Genomic DNA, 27528 nt, shown 5'->3' on the forward strand with positions numbered 1-27528 from the left:
ATTTAAAGAAAAAATTATATTCAGAGATCGCTAGGTATTATTCGATTATTATTCGAAAATTGCACCCCTCCCCCACATGCATATGCACACATGCATGTATAGGCTATACATCAGAGCATATGAGCGAAGCGGAGCGGTGTGACGCTTAAATGTATGTTTATAAATATAAGTAAAAACTTAAACATAAGTTTCATATTTATATTTAAATAATATAATGTTTTTTTTTGTTGTTTCATCTGTTGATTATATGAAAATGGAACCGCATGAGATGAGAAAGATAGGATCATAAGATGCCCAATATATCGGGAGATATTTGCAGTGGGTCAGACATTATTTTGACCACTTAATTAAGTTTTGTTTTGTATAAATTGTATCTTAATTTTAATCAATATTTCATCAACAAACTGCCTGGATTTAATAAATAAGATATATAGCAGACAATATAATCAGGACACGGAGGCGCCAGCGCGATCACTTGCGTTGCTTGTGAACTGGAGCTTGTCTCATAAATGAACCAAAACTCAGCGTATAGGCTACTTGCCTCACAGACCTGAGAAATATATCTATAGAAAGCTTGAAATGTCTACTTTTAAACAAAAAACGAAAAGAAACGGGCTGCTCTCTGCTTATGTAGGCTAATTCATAAGAAATGTGCATTTCTCTCTAAAGGCGCATTCACTACTGTGAAGATTGCGAGTCAGCATCGTCAACTTTATCTTTGCAGCCGACACTGACACAGAAAACACTAGTTTATTAAAAAACAATTAAAATGTCTCATGATAATCATTACTTTTGCCGGTTCTTTGTTGCAACCTTTATGTGTGTGCTTGAGATGCGGAATATGCAATATATTACGAAAACGCTCATTATGGTTTATTCTCTCCCACATAAATTTAAGTAATTAATATAAATATGCGATTAGACTAATGGCTTAAGTTAACAACTACTAGTCGACTAAACTTTAGTGGGGCATGGGAAGCCCTACTTATTTTTTACATATTTCGAACCAGTATGTCACAAAGAACATTATTCTGGGTTGAGCGAATCTTCATAAAAGGCGCTCTCCCCGCTCTGAAGGAAATATTACCACTCCGTTCACATGCTCTGGTGTGAGAAAAAGTTTCTTCTTCTGTTGTCTGAGACTTGATTGACAGCTTTTAGATGCGTTATTGGCATTTCGCCACCCTCTGGTTACATGAACGTGTCACCACCGCATCAGAACCGAAAACATGGGGATTTTTTTAAAGACAATAAATCGCACAACCTATTCGATATTCCATAATAAAATCAACTAATTGAATATTCGAAAATCGTGACTCATCCTAGTCCGCAAACCCTAGGGGCTCTACAGTGCTACTGCAGGGGCTTCTACTTTTTTTTAAATCTTAAATTAATTTATAAATTAATTAATTTAGTCTAACTGTGACAATTTAGTGCATGAAGTGTCCAACATTCAACACTTTGTTTTTCGGTTAATTAAGTGCACCATCTGGGTATTTAAAGTGTACTCTTTTTTTAACTCATCAGTGTGGACACACTACTCGCACTATTTATACCACAAAATGCAGTCGTGTAGTGCACAAGTACAAGACATTTGGGACACACCTCAAGTCTTCAGAAGACAATAGCTTTCGATGAGAAATTTGATTATCAAAATGGCTTTCCATATAACATCATAACAAATTTCTTCCTGGGGGTGAAATAGGACCCAGACATGTTATTTGGGAGATATGGAAAGAATGGATATCACACATGACACACACATAACTGAATAAACATTTACAAAGCTTGTTTCAATCCTTTACTGAGCTCGGCTTTGCTCAGAATGAGGCAGAGAGGGAATGAGTGAGGCAGGTAAGTTATGAGCTGGCAGTAATGGCTTTGCCACACTTGGGTGATCTTAATTTGAGCAGCCACTGCTTTTTCTATAGACACACATTATGCTGAGAAATGTGCTAAAAGCTCTCTCTTAATCTGACACTAAACAGCCACCTGTCAAGAGCAAAGCACCACACTATAATCACAGACACATGAGCATGGCAGAGGAGCCTCCAGTAAAGAAATGTCTGTCTGCTCACATCTTTACTGTCTTTCCACCTTCGAAGCATTAAATACAAATCTCTTTGTGCAACATTATTTAAATATCCAAATACAAACTCGAAGTACAATTAAAATAATATACAAATATCCTGTGTTTGTTCAGTGAATGCAAGTATCGTTAAAATAGTTGTAAAGGAACACTGAGAAAAAAGGTGTAAAAATGGTACCTTTCAGGGTACAACAGATTGTCACTGGGGCAGTACCCTTAAAAGGATATCTTTGAACCTTTTTTACCACAAAAAGGTTCATAGTACTACCTTAAGGTATGTATTTGTACTCTAAGGTACTAATATGCAACTTTGGGAGTAAAAAAGGTACAAATATGTCCTATTAAGGGTACTGCCCCAGTGACAAGCTGTTATACCCTGTAAGGTACAATTTTTTACACCTTTTTCTACCTTCCTACTAATCTACTTTTGTGTTCCATGGGGAAAACGGGTGTAGAATGACACAGAGGGAAGTACATGTGTAAACTGTTCAAAAGTTTGGGGTCAGTTAAACACATATAATTGATCAAAAGTGACAGAAAAAAAACATTTATAATGTTACTAAATATTTCAAATAAACACTGTTCTTTTGATCTTTTCATCAGACATTGATAATATTAAGAAAACAGTTGCTACAGTCACAATATTACTGTTTTCACTGTATTTGATCAAATAAATACAGTAATGGTCAGCATAAGAGACATTTAAAAATCTTACCAACTCCAAAACCTTAGAAGGTAATATGATATAATATTCAATAATATTATATCATTTTTTATTTATTATATTATTATGGGGGGTTATTATATATTTGGGGGGTAGACGTGAATAGGCTTGGACTTGGTCCTGGTCCCCAATGCAACCTGCAATGGTAACACCAAAATTGAAATATTCATTTTTATTTTCAATGATCCCAGTATGACCATTATTGACCATACAAAACAGATTCTTTCTGGAAAGCGGGGTTGTTTTGATAGAAGGCAGCTTTTTCTGTCTATCTGTCTATATTGAAGTCCTAAACTCTCACCTTGAGATCTGATGACCTGCGAACAGCAGCAGAGCAGTGAGCACATACAGGTAGAGCTGCACCAGGTGCTGTCGGGGCAGCGTGAGCAGAACCAGACTCAGAATGTAACCTGAAAGAGAGAGGGATAAACAATGAGACTGCTGTTAGAGCGCTATGTGAGGATGCTGTCAAGCACACAGAAGGGCCTCTGAGGGCACATCTCTCTCAATATCCCTCAGACCGGCAGAGAGAGTCCATTCATTCAGACTGTCAAAGGAACTCGCACAGCCAGAGCACACTGACCGAATCTGGATATCCAGTTCATTGATAGTCACACCTGCATAAAGAGTCTCTGGCTATGTTCAGAATACTAGCATACTGGTTCATGAGCAGAATACACTACTGTATATACTACCTGCTATTTAAATAGCATGTGAAATAGCATGCAATATTAAAATGTAATATTTTTTTTAGCAAATGCCGTTCAGTTTCCAGTTTCGAAAATAAACATGGTTATTCTGAATTTTTATAATTCAAGTCGGATCTTTTGGCAGTCTGATATATTCAAGCATATGTAGCCTATATTATTAATATATAGACAATCATTAATGCTGGCATTCTAACCAACACCATTTCGAGTGTGATTTAGCTTTTATAAAAGTTACATAGTAACTTACATTGTAATCCCAATATTGACAACTCCTTTGTCTATTTTTGGACCGGCAACAAAAATAGCTCTGTGTTTCCCAAGCAACATTATTGCCGTTCATGTATGAATCAGTGTGTTTGAACAAATCATTTGAGTGAATGATTAAAGGACACGCTAGCATAGACAGTTACATGTTTAATTCCTAAATGAATTAATTGTTTTGTTTTCGAATGAATCGGTTGAGTGACTAATTCATTCACTACGGATGTGAACTGAAATTATACTTATGAGTTATGAGTGTTAAACAAATGCAATAGTAATGTTATTCAACTTTTAATTAGGTAGTTTATCACAAACAGCAGCCAACCAGCAAACTAGAAGAATGAAAATAAATAAATAAATAAACAATCCGAAGGCTTTATCTTAAAAGTCTAGTTTGTTTAGCTATTACAGTTTATATATTATTAAAGTCCGACAGCTGTGCTAGGAAGCTGAAATAAACACAAAAAGAATCGTGGCTATGGAAATGTCATGTCATCATCAAGAAGTGTCATGTCAAAAGCACATAGAACCCATAATAATCAGCAATAGTGTTGTGCTGCTTCAGACAACAGGACAAATGGATTTGGATTTGAAATGTCTAGTTAGTTGGACTTAGAAGAATGTTTCAAACCATATTCTTTTGCAAGTAGTTTCAGCTCGTTTCATCTAGAATCCTTGGTGATTCACTCACCTTAAATGCTATTTTGAGCCTACAGTATGTTATGGCCATCAGTGAGAAAAATCAATTGGAGGATCTAGAATGGGAAAAATTTGGCTAATACAAATTCAACATAAAACTTATTATTAGAGATATCATAATTTATTATTGGAATGTTTCCATTAGACATTTATCTTATAAAATGCCTCTGACGATGCAAAATTTACTAAAATAAAAGGTGCTTTTTAAATGAAATTACATTTAGTATCATGTCATAATGAACACGAGTACTGTAGTACATCATTCAACCTCCAATCTGACATTAAGTGGCTCACGTTGACGTCAGTGTGCGTGTTCCAACGAGTGTGTATGTTCAAATGAGTGTGTGTAGACAGGATGAGGCAGGAGATTAAGGCTTTTGCCATGCACAGATTAGGCCTTCATTACTCCACTGCCAAACCCTCTTGATCCCTCTTGTTGCGTAACTGTTTGTCTGACATTCAGCACTCATCCTCTCTCCCGCTCCTCCAGTTCACTTCTGCCATTCACAAATATGAAAACATGTGCCATACCCCACTGTCTAGAACACAGGAGAAATACAAAACAGTGGAAACGTTCTACTGGCAGGAAGGCACAAAGTTTATCTCAGTATTGATTAATGTGGAGTATGCTGGCACGCTAGCTTGGACCAATGCAATTACCTGGGAATAAAGTTAACGCTGAAATATGAGGAAGCTCTTGCCAAGTCAGAGAGCAGAGGAATTGGCCAGCTTTGTGGCTGGATAAAATGTTGAAAGACAGCTCATATTATCCATAGGTAGTAAAGATGGAAAGTGCCTGTGATCTTGCTGACAGTAGATGTTCTCCATGTCCATGACCTCTTTGCTATAGTGCCTTCAGCCAGACCAAACTCGTGTGTGTGTCAGGGAGGCCACAAATACATTATATTTCCTCAATATAATGATAGAATATATGGATCTTAACTGTTTGAAGAAAGAATAGAGCTGTTCTGCAGAAATGTCAGCTCCTGGTGTTAGGCAAGGCCATCTCTATTAGTTTTAATGTGCCTGCAGTGTCATATTTTAAAATTGAAGTGTTCCAATAGACAGGACAGGACAATTTTTTCTGCTTCATCAGTGTAAAATTCACAGGAGCTTCTCAGGGCCAGGTGGTTTTTCTCAACAGTAATACAAACCCAGCAAGCCTGAGATTAAAGAAGTCCAAAGTTTCTCCTGACAGCAGTACTTTTCACCTGTGGGAGCTTCTGTACTTGGACTCTGTCCGACATTCAGCAGGGGGTCCTGAGGGTAACATAGCAACATCGACATTGGACAAGTTGCACCTGCAGAACAAAGCTGCAGCCAAGAACAAAAGTTGCTGAATCTCTATTAAACAGAACACCAAATTCCTGCTGAAAAATCCAGTATTGCTGGTCACCAGCATAAGTTATGTTTCGCATGCAGGGACCAGCGTGGGATGCTGGTTGCTGGTTTGCTCGTCTCCAGCATGGGAAGCAGGAGTACTGGTGGACAGGCACCAGCTCAATTTTGATTGAAAACAGCATGGCTGGTCCACCAGTACAGCTGGAATTCATGCTGGTTTATGCTGGATTTTTCAGCCAGGATGTCATCATTGCTTCTAAACAATGGCTAATGTCAGAGCATCAATACGCTAATATAGCGCACTGCAGAAATGTGCAAAATTAAGCCATTTGTTTTCTGCCACTTTGTGAGCATCATAACTGAGAAAAACAAATAATGTCTGTTCGTTTTAAATTACGGTATACATTTATTGTTGTGAATACATTCAACCTACTGTATATGTGGGTATTCTCAGTCAGTTATTTTGGAAAGAGCGTCACACTGACTTCTTGTGTTTAATAAAAGAGTGAATGTCATTTATAAGAGGAAAAAGGGAAAACATTTTTGCAAATCAAGTTTAAAACGTGCAACATTTTTAGAAATGTACTCTGTATATTTATTTTGGTTTCATATGTTATAAAAAATTTAAAAACACGTGGTAACACTTTACAATAAGGTTTCATTTGTTAACATGAACTAACAATGAACAAAAATTATACAGAATTTAATAATCTTAGTTAATTTCTAATTACTAATACATTTTTAAAATCTATTAACGTTAGTAAATGCACTGTTATCTAACAAGAACCCAAACATTTTTATTAACTAACAATAACAAAAGTTAATAAATGCTGTAAGAATATATTGCTCATTGTTTGTTAATGTTAGGTAATGCATTAACTAATGTTAACAAATGAGACCTTATTGTAAAGGGCTACCAAAAATGGTAGGCTATACTGTGTTTAAATTTTAAATATACATTTTCTTTTAACAAATGAAATAGTATATATTTTTTACAGATATCATGAATAATTCATACATATGTTTTTGCAGAGTCATAACATGACTCAATTTTCTGTTTTTTTCTGCATGTCTTTTAATGTTGTTTTGGACCAAATGACTGAACATCAATAAGCAAAATACAGTTTTGATAAAATGTCATATAATTCTACATATAATATTTGTTTTTACATATGTTTAAAACAATTTTTTTATATATCAGTTATATCACCCTAACCCAAATTTCACAGTGCATTCATTCAAACAATTACTTTTCATTCTGTAAACTGGATGTACAGTATGGTGCATTGTTTTGTGCTTTTCAATTTGCTGGGTGGTGGTCTGTGTTCTAAAGCTATTACCAGAAGCTGCCATTCTTATTGTACGAACATATCCGCATGTAACCTCAAAAGCCTCCTCTCCAGGGTAAATAACAACCACATCGGCAAAGCGCATGACCACACATACAAGACAAATCAGGGTCATTAGGGTTTGTTCCTTTAGGTACTATACAAACACCAGCTTTCCTTGAGTCTGCAGCTTTAATTAAAGTTTATAAACCATTTAAACATGGGGTTACTTGGGTGAAGTTGTACTAAAGTCTCTTAGAAACAAGACCAAATGAGCTGAAACCTAAAATAAAAATAAAATAAAGCATGCTCCAAGTCAGAAACCCATTCAGATAGAAAAACAAACACAGACAATTGAGAAGGAGGGGGAAATGAAGTCATTCACAACAAAAACGGTTTCAAATCACACACATCAACACAGCACGAGCCCTGTGAATAACTCATGATCCGTGTCTGTTGGGATGTGCAGCAGATGATGCCACGCTCCACTGAGTCTTTTCAAAGCTCAGTACAGGGGGCTGTCTGAGAGACCTGTGGTGACCTGACTCCACCATTGTCAGCACTAGGACCACAGGGTAAATAACATTGAGAAATAGGTTTGAATAGACTATTTATTTATTTTCTGGTGATTTTTCTTTTGCATGCAAGGCTTTTGGACAGTACATTTCAGTCTTTCCCACTCTCCACTCAATCATCTTGCTGCTTGTGCCACCATTATTCAAATGAGTGGAAATCTGGAGCAAAAACTCTCAATGCGATAAACAGACCCCCTGTCTGACCTCTAGAACAATTTGTTTCTCTCCTCTTCCAATTGCAAAGAATCTTCATAGACTGCTTGACTGTCCTGAACTATAACAAACGCCTCGGTTACGACTGTAACCTCGGTTCCCTGAAGAGGGAACGAGCGTTGCGTCGAGAAAATGACGCTGTGGGAACGCTTTGCGTGATGACGTCTTGAAGCACATGTAAAATCAGTCCAATGGTGTGGCGGAACGTCAGAGGCGGGTGACGTCACGTACCAGGAAGCTATAAAAGCCGGCCCGAAACAGAAAACGAAAGCTTCGTAAAAGTCTGAAGTCGAGCTGACAGGCATGAAGGAGATATGGCAGGGCGACGCAACGCTCGTTCCCTCTTCAGGGAACCGAGGTTACAGTCGTAACCGAGGCGTTCCCTTTCAAGGGAACTCCCGTTGCGTCGAGAAAATGACGCTGTGGGAACGTCTATACCAACGCCTCCATAGCTACAAATGTCTGTCCTGTGTGAAATCCGTAGAGCAGCACTAGGAAGACAAAACATGAGACCCTGGAGCAGAGTCTAGATCCAGAGAGTAAAACCTGACGAAAGTGTGCGGTGAGGACCAGCCTGCCGCATCACAGACGTCCTGTAAAGAAACTCCTGAAATAAGGGCCTTAGAGGCCGCCATACTCCTCGTCGAGTGCGACCGGACAGCCAAAGGAGAAGGCTGCCCAGCCGCCTCATAAGCAAGTGAGATAGCCTCGACCACCCACTTGCTCATCCTTTGCTTAGACACCGGGCCCCCTTTGTTAGGGGACCCAAAGCACACAAATAATTGATCACTTTTACGCCACAGGGCAGCTCTGTGGACGTAAGCGTCTAACGCCCGCACAGGGCAAAGCAAATTATTAGCCTCCTGGTCAGCATTTTGAAAGGGAGGAGGACAGAAGGCCTGCAGAACAATAGGTCTAGCCACATTAGTGGGGACCTTGGGGATATAACCCGGTCTCGGATGAAGGAACGCTTTAACCATACCCGGAGCAAACTCTAAGCATGACGGAGCCACCGACAATGCTTGAAGATCCCCTATTCTCTTAAGAGAAGAAATAGCCAGAAGGAAAAGAGCTTTCAGAGTAAGAAACTTCTCAGGAACCTCCTCAATGGGCTCAAAGGGGGCCTGGGATAAGCCTTGTAGCACAAAGGACAAATCCCAAGGTGGCACCCTAGAGCGAACTGCAGGCCTCAGCCTCCAAGTGCCACGAAGGAAACGAGATACCAGAGGGTCTTTCCCCACAGACATTCCACCCAAAGGAATGTGGTAAGCACCTATGGCCGCCACATAAACCTTTAAAGTGGACGGGGTCAGACCTGCAGTGAACCGGTCCTGCAGGAACTCCAGCACTGTACCAATTGGGCAGTGGACTGGGTCCAACCGACGGTCACTACACCAGGAAGTGAAAACTCTCCACTTCAGGGCATAAAGTTTCCTCGTGGAGGGAGCTCTGGACTGTAGAATGGTCTCAACAACCTCGGTTGAGAGACCTGACTCTATGAGCTGGGCCCCCTCAGAGGCCAAGCCCACAGGTTCCACAGTTCTGGCCGAGGGTGAAATATCGAGCCCTCTGCCTGGGACAGAAGGTCCCTCCTGACGGGTAACTCCAGAGGATGCCCGTCGAGGAGGGACACAAGATCGGGAAACCATACTCTGCCCGGCCAGCGCGGGGCTATAAGAAGTAGATGGACCCGGTCCCTGCGAACTCTTTCCAGAACTCCCGGGAGCAGAGCAACTGGGGGAAAGGCGTACAGACGTAGCCTCGGCCACGTCTGTACCATAGCATCCAGTCCCAGAGGAGCTGGATGCGTGAGGGAGAACCAAAGTGGACAGTGAGACGTCTCTCGAGACGCAAACAGATCCACTTGTGCTTGGCCAAACTCCCTCCATATCAGCTCCACCACCTCGGGGTGGAGCCTCCATTCCCCGGGCCTCGGCCCCTGCCTCGACAGAGTGTCTGCTCCTATATTCTGTACCCCGGGGATGTAAGCTGCCCTGAGTGACAGTAACTTCCCCTGGGACCACAAGAGGATATGGCGTGCCAAGTTGGATAACGGGCGCGAGCGCAAACCCCCTTGGTGGTTGATATAGGCGACTACCGATGTGTTGTCCGTATGTACTAGCACATGGTGCCCCCTGAGATCTGTGATAAAGCTCCTCAGAGCCCGGAAGACAGCTAACATCTCTAGGCGATTGATATGCCAGGAACGATGATGGTCTTCCCACAGACCTTGAGCCGAGCGACCCTCCAGGATCGCTCCCCAGCCCGTGAGGGAAGCATCCGTCGTTAGCAATTTGCGACGACAAGGAGCTCCCAACACTGGGCCCTGGGACAGGAACCAAGGCTTCTTCCACATAACCAAGGCACGTAGGCATCGCCGCGTGACCTTGATTGTGCGAAATGGGTTGCCCCTCGGGGAAAACCCCCTGGTCCTGAGCCACCACTGCAGGGGCCTCATGTGTAGCAGTCCAAAAGGTATCACGTTGGAAGCTGCTGCCATGAGACCCAACAGTCTCTGGAACTGTTTGACAGTGAGTAGCTGACCTAGCTTTACACTTTTCACAGCTGCAAGGATGGAATCTATCCGTGGCGGTGACAGGCGCGCCTGCATCGACACAGAATCCCAAACCACGCCTAGAAAAGTGGTCCTCTGTAGTGGAGAAAGCACACTCTTCTTGGCGTTCAGCCGTAACCCCAACTCTTTCATGTGGGCGAGAACAACATCTCGATGTTGAACCGCCATCTGATGCGAATGAGCTAAAATCAACCAATCGTCGATGTAGTTCATAATGCGAATACCCTGGAGGCGCAGTGGCGCCAGAGCTGCATCCATGCATTTGGTGAAAGTGCGGGGTGATAAAGCTAGGCCGAATGGAAGAACTCGATATTGGTGTAGCCACAACGACATCTGCTTCTCGCGTTAAGTGATCATATGGGAAGACACATCGTCTTGTGTCCGTACTGGTTAATAATTGCCCCACGAGGAGCAATTTGCCAGCGCCAGTTCGGCTGGCCTCGTGACATTCCAGAAGACACACACACACACACACACACACACACACACACACTCGTGGACTTTCAACCAGAAACCCACCACGAGATGCAACTGAAGCACATTTCCATATATGGACTTCCACATAGTAAAATTTCATTTTACCATTCATTACAAATTTATAATAGAGGTGTGGTTTGCTAGAGTAAAATCTTTAATTCCGAAGATTCATTGAAAGGAAATCACTCCATAGTGTCTTGTAACTCGAACCTGGTCATAAACTTTTATGGCTCCAAAGCTGCAACTCATCCAGCTCCTTTACAAGCCAACATTCCAACACCTTAACACACATGGAACATTTCAGAGAAAACTCTTCAAATGTTTGATATGTATTCCTGTGTTTCTCAAGTGTCTTCACATGCCATAACGGAAATACTGACCATTTTATTGTGTGTTTAAGCAAGCTTTATTTGTGTGTAATGATGCATATGAACATAATGTTATGTGTGTCCAATATCTACCTGTAATTCTTGGTATCTGTCTGACCGCCCTGTTTTAATTCAACCAGTCCCGCACATAGTATTACAGTAAGATGTATTGTTCCAGGTGTACAATCTTAAGAAGAAATATGAATTCTTTCTCTCATAAGACATATGGTGAAAGTAGGCGTTTTCTTCTTCACACAAAGAGAATTTTCCCGCTTCAGAAAAGACAATCTGATTCGCTGTCGTTCCAAGAGAAGGCGTAAACAGATGTTTGTTAAAAGGCAGAAACCCCCTCATCTCTTCTCTTCTCTTCTCTCATCCTTCCAACTCAACTCATCCAACTTCTCTGGACCCTCTTCCTCGGCGCAGCGTTTCTCCAAGGAACATCTGAAGGAGGCCCTGGCCTTCTCCTCGGACCAACACATGTTCGAGTCGTAGCTCCCGTTCGTTGCAACTAAGATTTCCAGCCTCTCCCATCCCGGGAGACGAATCTGAACTTTTCCGGTAACGTTAAATTCAAGTGAGCCTTTACATCGTTTTTCGAAACGACCCAGAAGAAGAAGCTAGACGCAAACCAGCCGGACACGCGCACGCGCGTCCCCTTTTCAGCATCACACTGAAAGAGTACCACATCTCGCAAGTATATTGATTCCTATAAAAGCTGTTCCAGGTGTCTAGGTCTTAGGTCTGTGAATTAAGTTACCCTCCATATCTTATATCTTTCTTTCTTTCTTTCTTTCTTTCATGTCATTCATTCCGATCACGTCATGCTATGTTTTATGTTTTTGTTCGGTTAAATGTGTGTCTGTTTTCTCGTTTGCATTTTACGTACGTTTATATTTGTAGCTTATAATCTCTAGCGTGTGCCATTTTATTAATAAACCCATTTATACTTTTAACTGTCTCTGTGTTTGAAAACCCACTTTTTATAAAGTCAATGAAACAAAAGATCTATAAAGCTACAGGCTCTATAATATTAGACTACATTCAGTAGTTTTAATTAATAAACTCAATAAAGTTTAATGTTCTTGGCCAGAACCTAAACTTTAGTGGAGTTTGTGAATACCCCTTCTTAACTGTACTGACCTTACATCTACTCGCTGGCCGAGTTAAAGGTTGGTCAGACCAGTTACAGAACGAGGCATTTCCTATAATAAAAAAATAAATAAATGTACATGCGACTTATGAATTATGACCATGTGTCATAGATATTAATATCCCAAGATTCCCCATATTCTTGAGCTAATTCATATTTACCCAGATGCATATTCGCTACATTTTTGGTGGAGATATTTCGAGCAGTTTCAAACTTCATTTTTGTGGGCAAATTCAGTTTCAGTTGAATGTGTATTATTGGTATTAATAATTGTAGGCTATACGCGCGTTTTGAATTGTGAGAAAAGTCGCCAAGGCGAACTCACCCAGCTGATGGCGGGCACAAAGCCAGCCCAGCTCTGCTAAAACTGCAGTTCATGACATTACATCTGTCTCTGTAAAGACGAAACAAAACTCTTTGCAGTTGATACATGTAACATGATTTAAACCGACTAAATGAAGACGAAGGATCTCTTTTAGGACGAAGACGTAAATCTGATAGTTTTTCAGTCGTAATAGGCCTTATTAATACGTTAACGGTAAACTCCTGGTCAGAAATTGGCCTCGCGATCCAATTTCGTAAACCTACGCAAAAATCATAAAAGTGCTATTTTGATTAATGCTTATGGGAGATGAGCAGATGATAAGTCCTGCTCACAGCTGTTCTGATGCCTGGTGTGCTCACAGCTTAAGTAAATAGATGTTCAACGCCTGTTTGCTCACAGTTTCTAGTGATTAAAACACGAAGTTTTAATACCTGTTGTTATTGTAAACCATGTATAATATGTAATTGGAGGCCAGTTTTATGAATTAAGAAAACGGATGATAATCCCTGTTCTCCTTCTTTAAACCGTCTCATGTGTATAATATATAATGTGTAAATTGGAGACCAGTTTTATGAATTAAGAAAAGATGATAATCCCTGTTCTTATTCTAAAACCGTCTCAATGTGTAATGCATAATGTGTAATTCCTGTTAGTCACATGTTGTGAAACTCGCGTCAGTCTTCCGCATGCAACAGAAGCGCAAAACACCACGTGATTCCACAGAAAAAAAAAAAATCTGCTGAATTACGCCACTGACCGACACTAGAGGGCAGCCTCTAAGTCTGGGGCAGTTTTCAAATTACGCGCCCCCACCGACGTCATCCTGCGTGAGCGTCGCCTCCCACTGACGTCAGCCTGCGCGAGCGCAACTACGCCATCTCGTGGCGTTCTAAGATAATACCTGCTTTCAATTTAATTTTCTCTCCTTTTCCCCGAGTCTAGCTCCCAAATACTTACCTGCATTCAAAGCTTAGCTTATGCTGGTGTTATTTGGAGTTAGACAACTCTCTTTTCTGTTTTGATTTTCACACCTCAAGTGAAGTTCGAAAAAAAGAAAACTTTTCGAATTAAAAACTTAGATTCGATTCACTCAGTTCATTGATAGGTCCACCTAGGAAGAAGCACGCCACCGTGTGGCGATCTTGGGTCGACTTATCAATATCTGTTTAACCCCCAGTCTGCAATTGAAGTGTCTCCTTGCTCCCCTTTTCGTTTGATTATTTTTTTTGATCCATACGAATAACCTCAGTGTTATTGTAAGGATTATAGGAAGTCATTCTGAATTTCAGTTTTGATTATTTTTAGTATTGATACATCACTGTTATCATTCTAATTTTCTTTCCTTCCTTATTATTATTATTTTGGACCTCTCATTGCATGCTTATTTGAATTTTAATTTAAACAAGTTTGCATTTTTCAAATTGTGTCTATTCAACCAGGTGGACCACTGAGAGGAAACACGGCCCTCACCCTTGTGGCACAAACCCACTGCCGGGGCCTTTTCCTCTGCCTGCGTCTCAAACCTGTGTTGTTTATTCAAATTTTATTTCATTGATAATTATTTTTCTCTTCCCTCTTTCTCCAGTCTCTCCAAGGGGGGGGGGTAGGTTATTCTGATAATTACAACCAATTATCGTAATTTCCTTTTTGTTGTATCATTATTTTAGTAAAGCCTTTGCCTCTGACTCCTGCATACCTATTTACTCAATTTGATGAAACCAGAAAGCCTTAATTTACTTTAAGTCTAACATTTTAATCCCTTATTGTGTATCTATTGGCAGGACTCAGTCAGTGCACTGTGGTAATCCAAAAGTCATCCCTGGTGGTTTCCGGTGGGCGGGGATCATCTGTCCGGCGTTACTGACACGGCGCTCTGTCTGGTGTTGGAACCGTCGGAGAGTCTGACCGCGCCCGCTGGTTTCCACCTGGATGACCTCTATTCACCCCAGGTAAACTAAAATTTGATAGAACCCATCCACTTATTATGAACCACAGAATACTAGCTATTCCTTCGGGGTATTTTAAGTGCTTAGACCCACCTTTCTCTCTCTAAGACACACCTTCTTTCGAGGTCCTGTCCCCATAACCCACGCATCTCCTGGCCCGATCAGGAACTCTCGCAGTGTTAATAAGGCTTAGGCCTCTTTATTTTATTTTATTTTATCTTATTTGATTTATTTTCCTTAAATAACGCTCCCCGTGTTATTGTTTGCGACATTTCATTGCAGACCAATTCACTTCCTTGTGTTGTGTTTCCCTCTGATCTTCCCTACCTTCAACCTTGTCTATTTCTCCACTCTGTTGTGATTTGTTTCTTTCATTTCACTTAGACACAGAACCTAAGAGAGACCCCAGGAAAAGCTGAATAATAGAGTGACGATCAAAGCGGGCGTCGCTAGACGACCCCCCCCCCCAGGCTACCGCCTGTCCAAATTTCTATTGTGGGTTTCATCCATACCCACGAAATTGGCTCAGCTAACTGTCGGCATCAGTTAGCCCCGAAATTCTCATAAACGGCATAGCCCGTATGAGTATAGCTCATTAACCCTAAAACAAACTTGCATTGTGTCTCTTTTTGTGTGTGCTGTGCTTCTCTCACCACAGTAAGCAGAGATGTCGAGCTAACCCAGAAGTACGACCACGAGCAGCTGGCCAAAATCTTCGGAAAATCGCACTCAACCTCGTCACCAAGGCCTGGGCCAGCGAAAGGCTCAGCCTCGATATGGAACAGAAGGCAGCCGCACTACAGCTCCAGGCCACAGAAGCCCGGAAGGACCGAGCCCACACACAGAGTCGGCTAGACCAGCTAATCTTCCTGACCGAGGAAGAGGACGAGACGGACACAACGCTACAACAGGAAGTTGAAAGACTTCAAAGAGCCCTGGACGATCTTCGTCTGCACACAGATCAAAGACAGCAGTCGGAGGAAAACACCCGGAAGGAACTCAACGAAAGGCTCCAACGGGCTGAAGCTCTCCTTGAGAGAGCAGAGACTAAAATCCATCAGCTCATTCAGCAGAGACACGATCTCGAAGACGAACTAGACATGGTTCGCAGAGAACTGAGACATGCTTACAGTTTCAACCGCGACCGGGAAGGGGAAGAACATCTCACACCATTTCCCCCTTCCAGCGAGTCTGCGCCTTTCAGCCACACACCCAGAGCTGAAAAGGGGGGCGAAAGCCCACTGCACAACACCACGCCTGTCAGCCAAACACCAAGAGCTGTAAAGGGTCAGAATCCTCTCCAGACGGATTGGGCCCCCAGCAACAGCTCTCGTCCAACAAACCTCAACAAGATGGCCAGAAACATTCCTACGTTTGCCGGAGACTGCAGTGTTCATGCGTACCTTCAAGACATTGACTTTCACCTGCAAACTGTCGCCAACGCGACAGCTTGGGACAAATTGTACCTGGTAAGAATCACCTCAAGCAGAGAGGTGCGTAGTTTTCTGGATCGCCAACCACAGCCTGTCAAAGCAGATTACAAGCAACTGCGACAAGCGTTGATCCGCGAATTCTCTGACCCAGAATCAGACCAAGGGTTTATCACGGCCCTCGACATGAAACAGGCCCGACTTGAACACCCACACTCCTATTATGACCGACTCCGACAAACGTTCTTCGGAGCAACCAACACACCAGATATGGAAGAAGATATAACCTTTAGAACTTTGTTTCTGCGGAACCTGCATAGCACCGTGAGTAAACATCTCGGCGTGCTCGTCTGCCCACGAACCATGTCTACTCGAGAACTCAGAGACTTAGCCCACAAGGCTTACACCAAGCAAAGGGCCATGGATGAAAAGACGGTAAAGACACACACAATTCACTCCGTCTCTGAGCACCGCTCAGAACCAGACAGCAGGTGGCGGCACGACTGTGACGGTGCCCGTCCAAAGCGTCGGACCGACCGCTCAGAAAGATTCTGGAACCAGCATCACCCGCCGTCCAGAACTCCAAGCCCAGACCGTCGAACCTGTAACCACTCTCTCCAGAACACTGGTGAGGCAGAGTCTTCTTACATCACAGATGAAGACAGTGCAGCCACGTCTGACACAGACACAGAAAACGAACACTGACACCTACTGCTTCAAGGTCCTGACTGACCTGCAGTTGAGTAACCAAACCAATGTCTGCGCCACCACTTACCCCTCCACCACCCTCGCAGGCCATCCGAGCTCACTGACAACCAGTGCCTCAGACAGCTGTCTGCCACCACGCACATGTTGCGTTCACAAGACTTCAATACGCATTGTGCACCTGTTGCCATCACAGCGCCACAGCTCGTAAAGCCACAAAGCACAAGGGGGGGGGGCAGGCGTAACAATGACGCCACATGTGCCAAAAAGCCATGCATGGGACATCAAAGCATGTGGCATACCAACCTCAGCGAACCAAAAAGACTGTCCTAAACCAACTAAGGACCTCCATCGCTGGAAATTTTTTTTTTTTCTCCTTCTCTCTCTCTCTCTCTCTCCCTATCGCCTCTAACAGGATGCAGGCCGCAGTGGTTCGCGAGAAAGCAGCCACACTCACCAGGTCTGGCATCCGACATCGCATGGAGAAAGAACACCCCCGACTCCTGACTGCCAAGGCAGGACTCACACTCAGAGAAGTCTAGCACGGTGATGTGCATCTCCACGGTCACCGACAACGCCCTGACACTCGTTGTGCCTATTTGTTGTTCAACGAATTCCATCCCGAATTTCGTTTAACAAAAAGGGGGAATGTAGCCACAACGACATCTGCTTCTCGCGTTAAGTGATCATATGGGAAGACACATCGTCTTGTGTCCGTACTGGTTAATAATTGCCCCACGAGGAGCAATTTGCCAGCGCCAGTTCGGCTGGCCTCGTGACATTCCAGAAGACACACACACACACACACACACACACACACACACACTCGTGGACTTTCAACCAGAAACCCACCACGAGATGCAACTGAAGCACATTTCCATATATGGACTTCCACATAGTAAAATTTCATTTTACCATTCATTACAAATTTATAATAGAGGTGTGGTTTGCTAGAGTAAAATCTTTAATTCCGAAGATTCATTGAAAGGAAATCACTCCATAGTGTCTTGTAACTCGAACCTGGTCATAAACTTTTATGGCTCCAAAGCTGCAACTCATCCAGCTCCTTTACAAGCCAACATTCCAACACCTTAACACACATGGAACATTTCAGAGAAAACTCTTCAAATGTTTGATATGTATTCCTGTGTTTCTCAAGTGTCTTCACATGCCATAACGGAAATACTGACCATTTTATTGTGTGTTTAAGCAAGCTTTATTTGTGTGTAATGATGCATATGAACATAATGTTATGTGTGTCCAATATCTACCTGTAATTCTTGGTATCTGTCTGACCGCCCTGTTTTAATTCAACCAGTCCCGCACATAGTATTACAGTAAGATGTATTGTTCCAGGTGTACAATCTTAAGAAGAAATATGAATTCTTTCTCTCATAAGACATATGGTGAAAGTAGGCGTTTTCTTCTTCACACAAAGAGAATTTTCCCGCTTCAGAAAAGACAATCTGATTCGCTGTCGTTCCAAGAGAAGGCGTAAACAGATGTTTGTTAAAAGGCAGAAACCCCCTCATCTCTTCTCTTCTCTTCTCTCATCCTTCCAACTCAACTCATCCAACTTCTCTGGACCCTCTTCCTCGGCGCAGCGTTTCTCCAAGGAACATCTGAAGGAGGCCCTGGCCTTCTCCTCGGACCAACACATGTTCGAGTCGTAGCTCCCGTTCGTTGCAACTAAGATTTCCAGCCTCTCCCATCCCGGGAGACGAATCTGAACTTTTCCGGTAACGTTAAATTCAAGTGAGCCTTTACATCGTTTTTCGAAACGACCCAGAAGAAGAAGCTAGACGCAAACCAGCCGGACACGCGCACGCGCGTCCCCTTTTCAGCATCACACTGAAAGAGTACCACATCTCGCAAGTATATTGATTCCTATAAAAGCTGTTCCAGGTGTCTAGGTCTTAGGTCTGTGAATTAAGTTACCCTCCATATCTTATATCTTTCTTTCTTTCTTTCTTTCTTTCATGTCATTCATTCCGATCACGTCATGCTATGTTTTATGTTTTTGTTCGGTTAAATGTGTGTCTGTTTTCTCGTTTGCATTTTACGTACGTTTATATTTGTAGCTTATAATCTCTAGCGTGTGCCATTTTATTAATAAACCCATTTATACTTTTAACTGTCTCTGTGTTTGAAAACCCACTTTTTATAAAGTCAATGAAACAAAAGATCTATAAAGCTACAGGCTCTATAATATTAGACTACATTCAGTAGTTTTAATTAATAAACTCAATAAAGTTTAATGTTCTTGGCCAGAACCTAAACTTTAGTGGAGTTTGTGAATACCCCTTCTTAACTGTACTGACCTTACATCTACTCGCTGGCCGAGTTAAAGGTTGGTCAGACCAGTTACAGAACGAGGCATTTCCTATAATAAAAAAATAAATAAATGTACATGCGACTTATGAATTATGACCATGTGTCATAGATATTAATATCCCAAGATTCCCCATATTCTTGAGCTAATTCATATTTACCCAGATGCATATTCGCTACATTGGTATGCTTTGCCCCCGAAAGCAAACCTCAGGAACTTCCAATGACACGGACGGATGGATATATGGAAATATGCGTCCTTGAGGTCTATCGTGACAAACCAGTCCTCGGACCTGATCTGTGGCACGATCTGCCTCAATGTTAACATTTTGAACTTGAGCTGCATGACTGACTCGTTCAGAACTCGAAGATCTAAAATGGGACGCAATCCCCCGTCCTTTTTTGGAACTATGAAGTACCGGCTGTAAAACCCGGTTTCCCTGCTGGAGGGAGGTACATATTCTATGGCCCCTTTCTCTAACAGAGTGTTTACTTCCTGTTCCATAACCAGAACCTGCTCGGGGCCCACCACTGTGGGCAGGACCCCCATAAACCGAGGTGGGCGTTTCTTGAATTGTATCTGATACCCTTTTTCCACGGTCTGCAGGACCCAACGAGAAACATTTGACAGTAGCTTCCACGCTGTCAAAGATTCTACTAGAGGTACCAGCCTCTCGAGACTGGTTTCTGGATTTTGTTGCTGTTGAGTAGCCTGTTCGACGCCCTGTAACGGCGAACCGGCAGGGAACGACCGAACAGACTGCTCTAGCACCCTCCTCAGAGGGGGCGGGCATCCCGAGGCCACTACGTTTCCGGGTGGACCTTGAGATATGTGCTCGCCGGAGACCGCTGCGCCCTGTAACACCGGAGGCGGCAGGGTTGGCAGAACGGTCCCCTGAGGGTACCGAAGAGAGACGGGCACCGTAAAATGAGGTGTTAACCGCTCTGCTTCGGGGGGGACTACCCTCATTTGTCCTGGGTCCTCGGACGTCAGGACTTTTTCCCAGCAGCCTTCTTGGCGGTAAGAACGGTCCGCAGATCCGTTCTACCCCTCGAAGACTGCTGGGTTTGAGCGCGCCCTCCGTGTCCCCGAGGTTTTTGTGGGGGAGCACGGGAGGAAACGCTCTGTTTCTGAGTGGCACGGTGCTCAGCGCTCTTTTTAGAGGAGTGAGGCTGCTCCCGCTCAGCAGCCTCATAGAAAGAACGGCGGGGGAGAAGTCTTTGGAGAGCAGCTGCTTGTTTGGCAGCTTCCTGTGATTTTGCTACTGCACTATTAACTGCATCGCCAAATAGACCAACCGTGGAGACCGGAGCATCTAAGAGAACATTTTTTTCTTTATCTTTAATGTCGCTCAGATTGAGCCACAGATGCCTCTCAGTGGCCACCAGGGCTGCCATAGACCGCCCAATTGATCTGGCGGTCTCCTTGGTGGCCCTGAGAGACAAATCTGTGGCTCTGCGTAGTTCAGCCACAGTGTCGGGACCAATACCCCCGCCCTCCTCTAAATCACCCAGCAGTTCAGCCTGATAGGCTTGCATAATAGACATCGTATGCAGACACGCTGCTGCCTGACCAGCGGCTGCATACGATTTATGAACCAGGGAAGATGTTATTTTTACTGGCTTAGATGGAAGTGTAGGAGTCTTCAGGGAAGATGCCGTTGCTGGAGAGAGATAGCTCGCAAGCGTCTCTTCCACCTTCGGCATCTCCCCATAACCATGCTCTTTATATTTATAAATGGAAGAGTAGTGGGATGTGTGTGGTGAAAATACTCTGTACGACACTGGTTTTTCCCACGATCTCGACACCTCGGTGTGGAGATCGGGGAAAAACGGAAGACTCCTGCGCTGGGGCTGCGCACGAGATGGCAGGAAGCGTTCGTCAAGCTTGCTTTTTGAGCGAACGTCCTGCCTATCCTCTGGCCACTCAATGGAAAGTCTGTCAACTGCTCTAGTAATAACATCGAGCAGTTCCTCAAACGCGTGAGACTGAGGTGGCGAATCCTCAGACTCAGCTTCAACACTCACAACATCCAACTCCTCAGAGCTGGACAATTGCAGCATTGGTGCCTCTATCAGGGGGGAAGAAACCGCAGCGCGTGCTTCCGCACCCTGATGAGAGGCACTGGATCTGTCAGATTGATGCTGAGATAAGGCAGAGCCCGTCTCAACATCCACTGACAGATCCATTTGCGAACCCCAGGTCTGAGATCGCCGCCGAGCCTCAGCCGCGGCGGGACCCGAGCCCTGGGGAACGTGGTCGGGATTGAACCGAGCCAAACGGGATCGGAGCGTACGCAATGGAAGCGCACAGCAATGCTCACAGTCACCACCCTCGAGTGCTGACTGGGCATGCTCCTCTCCCAAACAAACAACACAAAGAGTGTGTGTGTCACCTCCCGTTAAATAACGCGGGCAGGGATGGACACACACTCGATACTGCTGCTTGCTCGCCATAACTGAATCAATATATATATATAGAGACAGACAACACCAAATAACAAGGACAGATTTCAACACAGAGCGCAACTGAAGACTCAGAAAGCTTTCGTTTTCTGTTTCGGGCCGGCTTTTATAGCTTCCTGGTACGTGACGTCACCCGCCTCTGACGTTCCGCCACACCATTGGACTGATTTTACATGTGCTTCAAGACGTCATCACGCAAAGCGTTCCCACAGCGTCATTTTCTCGACGCAACGGGAGTTCCCTTGAAAGGGAACCACACTTTATCTTCTATAACAGCATTGTTATGCTTTAGCCAACCCAAACTCATGAGATAACAACTATTTTACAAGGTGGTCATTTATATGAATTCGTAGGGAAACGTACGATTTTTGGAGAAAAAAATGTGCCTAACCCTGGTAGGCCGTAAGTAGATCGTACAAAAACATCTAAGGTCAGTCCAAATCCAATTTTTATGCAAATCTGATTGGAATCCGATCAGATTTAGATAGTGTGAACAGTTAAAAATCACATCCGATCTTTACAAATCTTTACCAAGCTACATTCATATGTGGTTCATATGTAACATAATTAGGTACTTCAGTTATTATTAACACAATAACGTAACACATGCAAGCTACGTTTCTCAACACTGAGAATGAATAAATAAACACCTGTTTCACCAGACTCGCGCTTATCAGTAATCCACAAATCACAGCACTTTCATAGTCACTAAGCCATAGCGATTTCAAATTTATTTAGATTTATTGTTCAGCATTACTCGAGCATTTTATAATTTGCATGGCTGAATGATGTCTTCCTCTGATCTTAGTGACCATGAATAACAGAGTATTTTAAGATAACCCATGCGCTCACTCCCATGTGATCATCGAATCCAAAGGATTAAGTTAACTCAATACAATATTTCAACTTTCCACATCCACCCCAGGCCGTTTACCTTCAGGAGTTTGAAGTACCGTGACTACTGTACTGTCCTCGCTTATGAAATCAGTCAGATGACAGGCCACAGGAGTGGAAGGGGGATCGAGCGGGATTGTTTATTGGTGTCGATTTTCAGTCTCTTTTTAATGATAGGCCTTACGCATATCTGTCAATCATCCCCGCTTGCTATATGGGGAATGAACCCAGCAGCTATGATTGGTCGAACTCTTCTTCTTTTGCTGTTGCTTGATTTGAGGACTGCGCGTCCACAGAGGAGTCACCAGGTTTTTGAGTAGTTTAGAGTGACAAATCGTACCAGCGTACTTTGAGGTCAAAATGCGTATCAGCTACGCAAAATGCGTACAGGTTGGCAGGTCTGCCATGGTATACCCCAAATATTATCACATAAAAATAGGCTTGTTACTCACCCACATAGTGAAGATAGAGGGCCAGGTATTTGTACTGGAAGAGGGGGTTGTTGTTGAGGCTGCTTCTCTGGATCTTCTGGAAGAAGGAGCTGACATCCCAGCGGTACAGCACCTCTAGCAACATGATACTGGGGACCCGCAGGCCCACATTCAGCACCGCCTCCACCCGCTCCTTCACAGCCATCACTCCTGACTACCGCCAACCACACGCAATTCACTGGCACTATCACACACCAGCACTGCACTGATAAGAGAGAGGTAGACAGAAACAGACACAGAGAAATAAACGTTCATGACTCTAAGTCATTAACAAAAGGTGTTTTCTGTCTCAAGACAAGCTCGAAGTACAAGAGAACCTCTGAAAACAAGACCAAAATGATTTATTCCGTGTATCAACCAAATACAGCAAAAAATACAAAAAGATTGTATGCAGGCTATAATTAGACAGATTAAATATAAAATGGACAGTCAAACACAGGTTATTACATAACCTGTTTGTTTCCTTTGGGCTGCCTGCTATTACAATTCACACAAACACATTACAAGCCGGAGCCTTAATCAATCTAATATGCTGCAATGTATACCATAACCTAGCAAATAATGTGTTTGCAAATAACTTAATTGTCAAAGTTCCCCATAACACTGTAAGCAGTAACCTTGTTCATATAGGGAAATAGTTACATAATGGAAAATACAAAGCATCTGTTTTGCACTCAGTGTGCCAAGTACCGGTATACAGTACCTAGCACACTGAGTGCAACTTTTGGGAGAGGAGTACATTTTTGTAACTTCTTTTGTAAAGTAACTTCGAAATCTGTTGTGTTTTTGCGCTAAAAATGGTCACAAATAAAACGTCTTTTTGAGATACACATATGCAATAGCCTAGGCCTATATATAATAAAGTGATAAATAGAGTAGCCTATATGTTTGTTTTGTGTAGACGGATAATTAATGAAACACTGGCAGCCTACTGTTATTATGGTTACCTCGTAGGCAAATGCATTTCTGTTAACGAGTGTTACATAAGAGTAGTCTAACTTTTGTCATATCTATGACCTTTGTGGTTACTGAGACATTTCAAATGTATAGGCCTACTTGTCTGTAAAAAAAGAATATACTTTTAAGAACTTGACGTTTGGACTTCCTTTGGGTGGGGTCATATCCTTATCAAAAGTAACTTTTTATAAGACTCCAATTTTATAAGACCCCGCTAATGTATAGGCTATTCTAGTGCTAGAACCAGTATTAACTCGAAATGAACTATAGTAACCCCGAGCTCATTGAAAATACATTGTATGGAACTGGCTGATCGCACAACGAGCCTGTTGCAGGATTAAATAAAGCTCCTCTGCAAAATGTACTTATTTTTTAGTCCTATCGACGTAAATAAGAACAACAAGCGTGAGGATCTTATGTGTTGATGTTATTTTTACAAAGGCTCGATGCTGCTGCTTTAGCACGTTGTGATAACCGGTGTTAAACGTTTTTAATAAAAGGATAGACTTGTTAACAAATACCTCTATCGTTGCCTTTAATCACACGTTATGTATAATATTTGAATGCAGCTAACGTTATATGCAGCACGCGGCTATTTATGTGCCTTCTCTCTAGAGATGCTGCTGAACTGTTGTGACCTCAGATAACAAACACTGACAGACCTCAGCTCAATGAACCACAATTTACAGAGCCAAAAATATCATTCAACTTACACGAATATGACTCTCCCAAGTGCTCGCGCCTACGATGTCCGACCTTTATTCTTCTGTCGGATGTCAACCATGTTGACGGAGGAATGAATGGAGTGGTTGGCGGTCTCAGGGAATAGCATTCCTACCGAAGAGACGCGGCGCGGCACCGGGACTCGTATCACATCATCCCGCAGCCATTACAGATTGCCACAGTGATCGGTACTGAGCATGTGCGCCGTGGAGAGCGGATTAGCGAGCGCCGTGGCATCATGAGGGCACACGTTGAAGACTGAAAGAAAAAGAAAGAAGAGAGGAGGTGAGGTGGGTAGGTGAAATGATAAGCAGTCAGACCAGACGACTCATTTACAATGCCAACTGTGCTATAAAGATTAAGAGCGCTATAACCAGATCACGGGCTGTGAATAATAAAAAAAATATATTGGACTTTATCTGTAATGCTGCCTCTTCACATTAATATCTCTCACTTGATTAGATTAATAACAATTATTTCCATGTAGTTAAAAATAATATTTTTATTTATTAAATATACTTTTAGATATTAATATTTGAAGAGTTCAGATGCAAGTGTCATCTGAAATTTTCCTCTAGAATTATCATTTTTATCAAGCTCATATTTAAGTTCAGTAATTTCACTTTAATGACAATTCATAGGTAATTTTCATTGCCATTTAAGTGAAATTACTGAACTTAAATATACAAGCTTTATAAAAATGATCATTCTAGAAGAAAAATTCAGATGGCACTTATGGCTTTTGCATCTGAACTCTTCATTTATTTATAATAAAATAAATTAAAACAATTACAGGAGTCTGTTGTTTAATTTCAAATGGCGTCTTTGTGGTGGGTTGTGAAGTATGGAAATAAAGTGTCCAGTTCATGCAAGATTTAAAAAAGAAAAGAAAAGTGAATTAGGCCTACTGTCTCTGTCACGATTCCCTGTATCTCTGTTTCAAGGACTTTTATCTTTTTGTCTTGTTGTGCCAATTTGTTCAGTTCCTGTTTATTTAGTATTTATTTAGTCACGGCCACCACGTCAGAGTCTCATCACGTCATGGCCGCCACACCAGAGTCTCGTCATGTCGTGGCCGACCAGGCCAGAGTCTCGTCAAGTCATGGCCGCCACGCCAGAGTCTCGTCACGTCATGGCATGGCCGTCACACCAGAGTCTCCGCATGTCATGACCCACGCACCTCAAGTTTCCCCAATGGCCGTGGAGCTTGGTTTGTCGTGAATCTCCTTGATCACTGGATCAGTCCAGGGATGAAGGAAACTGACTGGTAGCGTGATGGATTCACAACTGAGGTTAGTGCAGCGAGCCGAGTGGTCTCAGCACCCTCAAGTCTGGTGGTCTTAGTGCCCTCAAGTCCAGTGGTTTCAGGGCTCTAAAGTCCGTTGGTTTCAGGGCCCTCAAGTCCTGGTCTCAGCAGTCTCAGCACCCTGAAGTCCAGTGGTCTCAGCTCCCTCAAATCTGGTGGTCTCAGCATATCCAGGTCAGATGGTTGCGGAGTTACTGCCACTGTTGTCTGTGCTGTCTGTGATGGCTACCGCTATCTTGTGTGTTTGGCTCGCATACACTCCCACAGGTCATCCAGAGGCAGCGGCTACCACTACAGCTCCAACTGAGGCAGAGGTGGCCAACTATTAACTCTCTGTCTGCCGTGTTACATCCAAGGAGGCCGAATATGAACCCTTTGTCTGTCCAGTCACGATCACGGAGGCTGGTTATGAACTCCCATTGTTCCCTGTTGCCTCCGTTACAGCCACTGAGGCAGATGAACTCTTTGAGCTCTTTGAGTCATGGTCACAGAAACCAATTTTGAGCTCCCTGTTACGGCCATTGAGGCAGTGAATCCCTCTGTGCTCTATGTTTCAGTGTTGCCGTGATATCCAGCACCGACAGCACTGTGATGTTCCAGGCTCCCGCCATGGGGGTCTTCTGCTCTGCAGTGGTCCTCTACTCCGCCTGCTCCACCGTGGGGGTCTTCTGTTTAGTCTTCTCTACTATGGTGGTCTTCTGCTCTGCCCTGGTGGACTCCTGTACCTTCAGCCCCCCTTTGGTTGTCTTCAGCTCTGCCTGCTCCGCCTTGGGGGTCTCCTACTCTGCCGGTTCCAACCTGGTCACTACCAGCTCCGCCTTGGCTCCCTGAACTGTCAGCGCCACCTTGGTCTTTAGGCTCACTTCCGCCACACAGGCCTGGCCCTCCATCCTTTCCCCTGTTCCACCTTCGCTCCACCACCCTCCTGGATTTTTTATGTCAGTTTCATAAAACAGTTCTTTGTTTGCCTTGGTTCAGTTCCTGTTACACTAACTCCATTGTAATCTTGTTAGTTTCCATAGAAACCCTTGTTTGTTACCAAGTCAACTAATCACATACATCTTTCCTTCACTTAGTCTCTTGTTACCTTTATGTATTTAAACCCTCTGTCATCGTCTGATCGTTGTCTCGTGTTTCATTCTGGTGTTTACCTGTATTTTCCATGTATGGAATAAATGTGTTTTCATCGTTCCTCTGCATCAAGCATTTTTTGTGGATTATCACGTCTATCCAGTGTGTGACAGCCTCTGCTTTCACACTCACACAACAAAGCACGTGGTTAAAAACTGATGACCTTAATCACGCTTTATGGGGAATTATCATCTCCAAACCCCTAGTAATTTCTCCTCTCGTGGTGAAACCACATCTGGCTCATTTATTTACTCATGTTGACATGTACTTCCCTTCTGCATAAACATATGATTAAGCATCATCTACAGAG

At 43.1% G+C, this 27528-nt stretch overlaps 1 protein-coding gene across 2 annotated transcripts in view; it reads right to left on the reverse strand.

Annotated features, from left to right (window-relative positions):
- Window positions 1-25035, reverse strand: part of rnf145a (ring finger protein 145a) — a 36465-nt gene extending 11430 nt beyond the window's left edge. The window contains exons 1-3 of one of the 2 annotated variants that reach the window (XM_082177685.1): window positions 24772-25035; window positions 23063-23301; window positions 3115-3223 (exon numbers count right to left, since the gene is read on the reverse strand). In XM_082177685.1, the coding sequence (XP_082033811.1) occupies window positions 3115-3223; window positions 23063-23246 (293 nt within the window). In that variant the 5' untranslated portion in view covers window positions 23247-23301; window positions 24772-25035. Of the gene's footprint in view, window positions 1-3114; window positions 3224-23062; window positions 23307-24771 lie in introns of both variants that reach the window. The other variant, XM_082177684.1, reaches the window with a different exon arrangement.
- Between the last annotated feature and the right edge of the window lie 2493 nt (window positions 25036-27528).

Source organism: Leuciscus leuciscus (genome assembly GCF_965113295.1).
Source record: "Leuciscus leuciscus genome assembly, chromosome: 8".
Classification (NCBI taxonomy): Eukaryota; Metazoa; Chordata; class Actinopteri; order Cypriniformes; family Leuciscidae; genus Leuciscus; species Leuciscus leuciscus.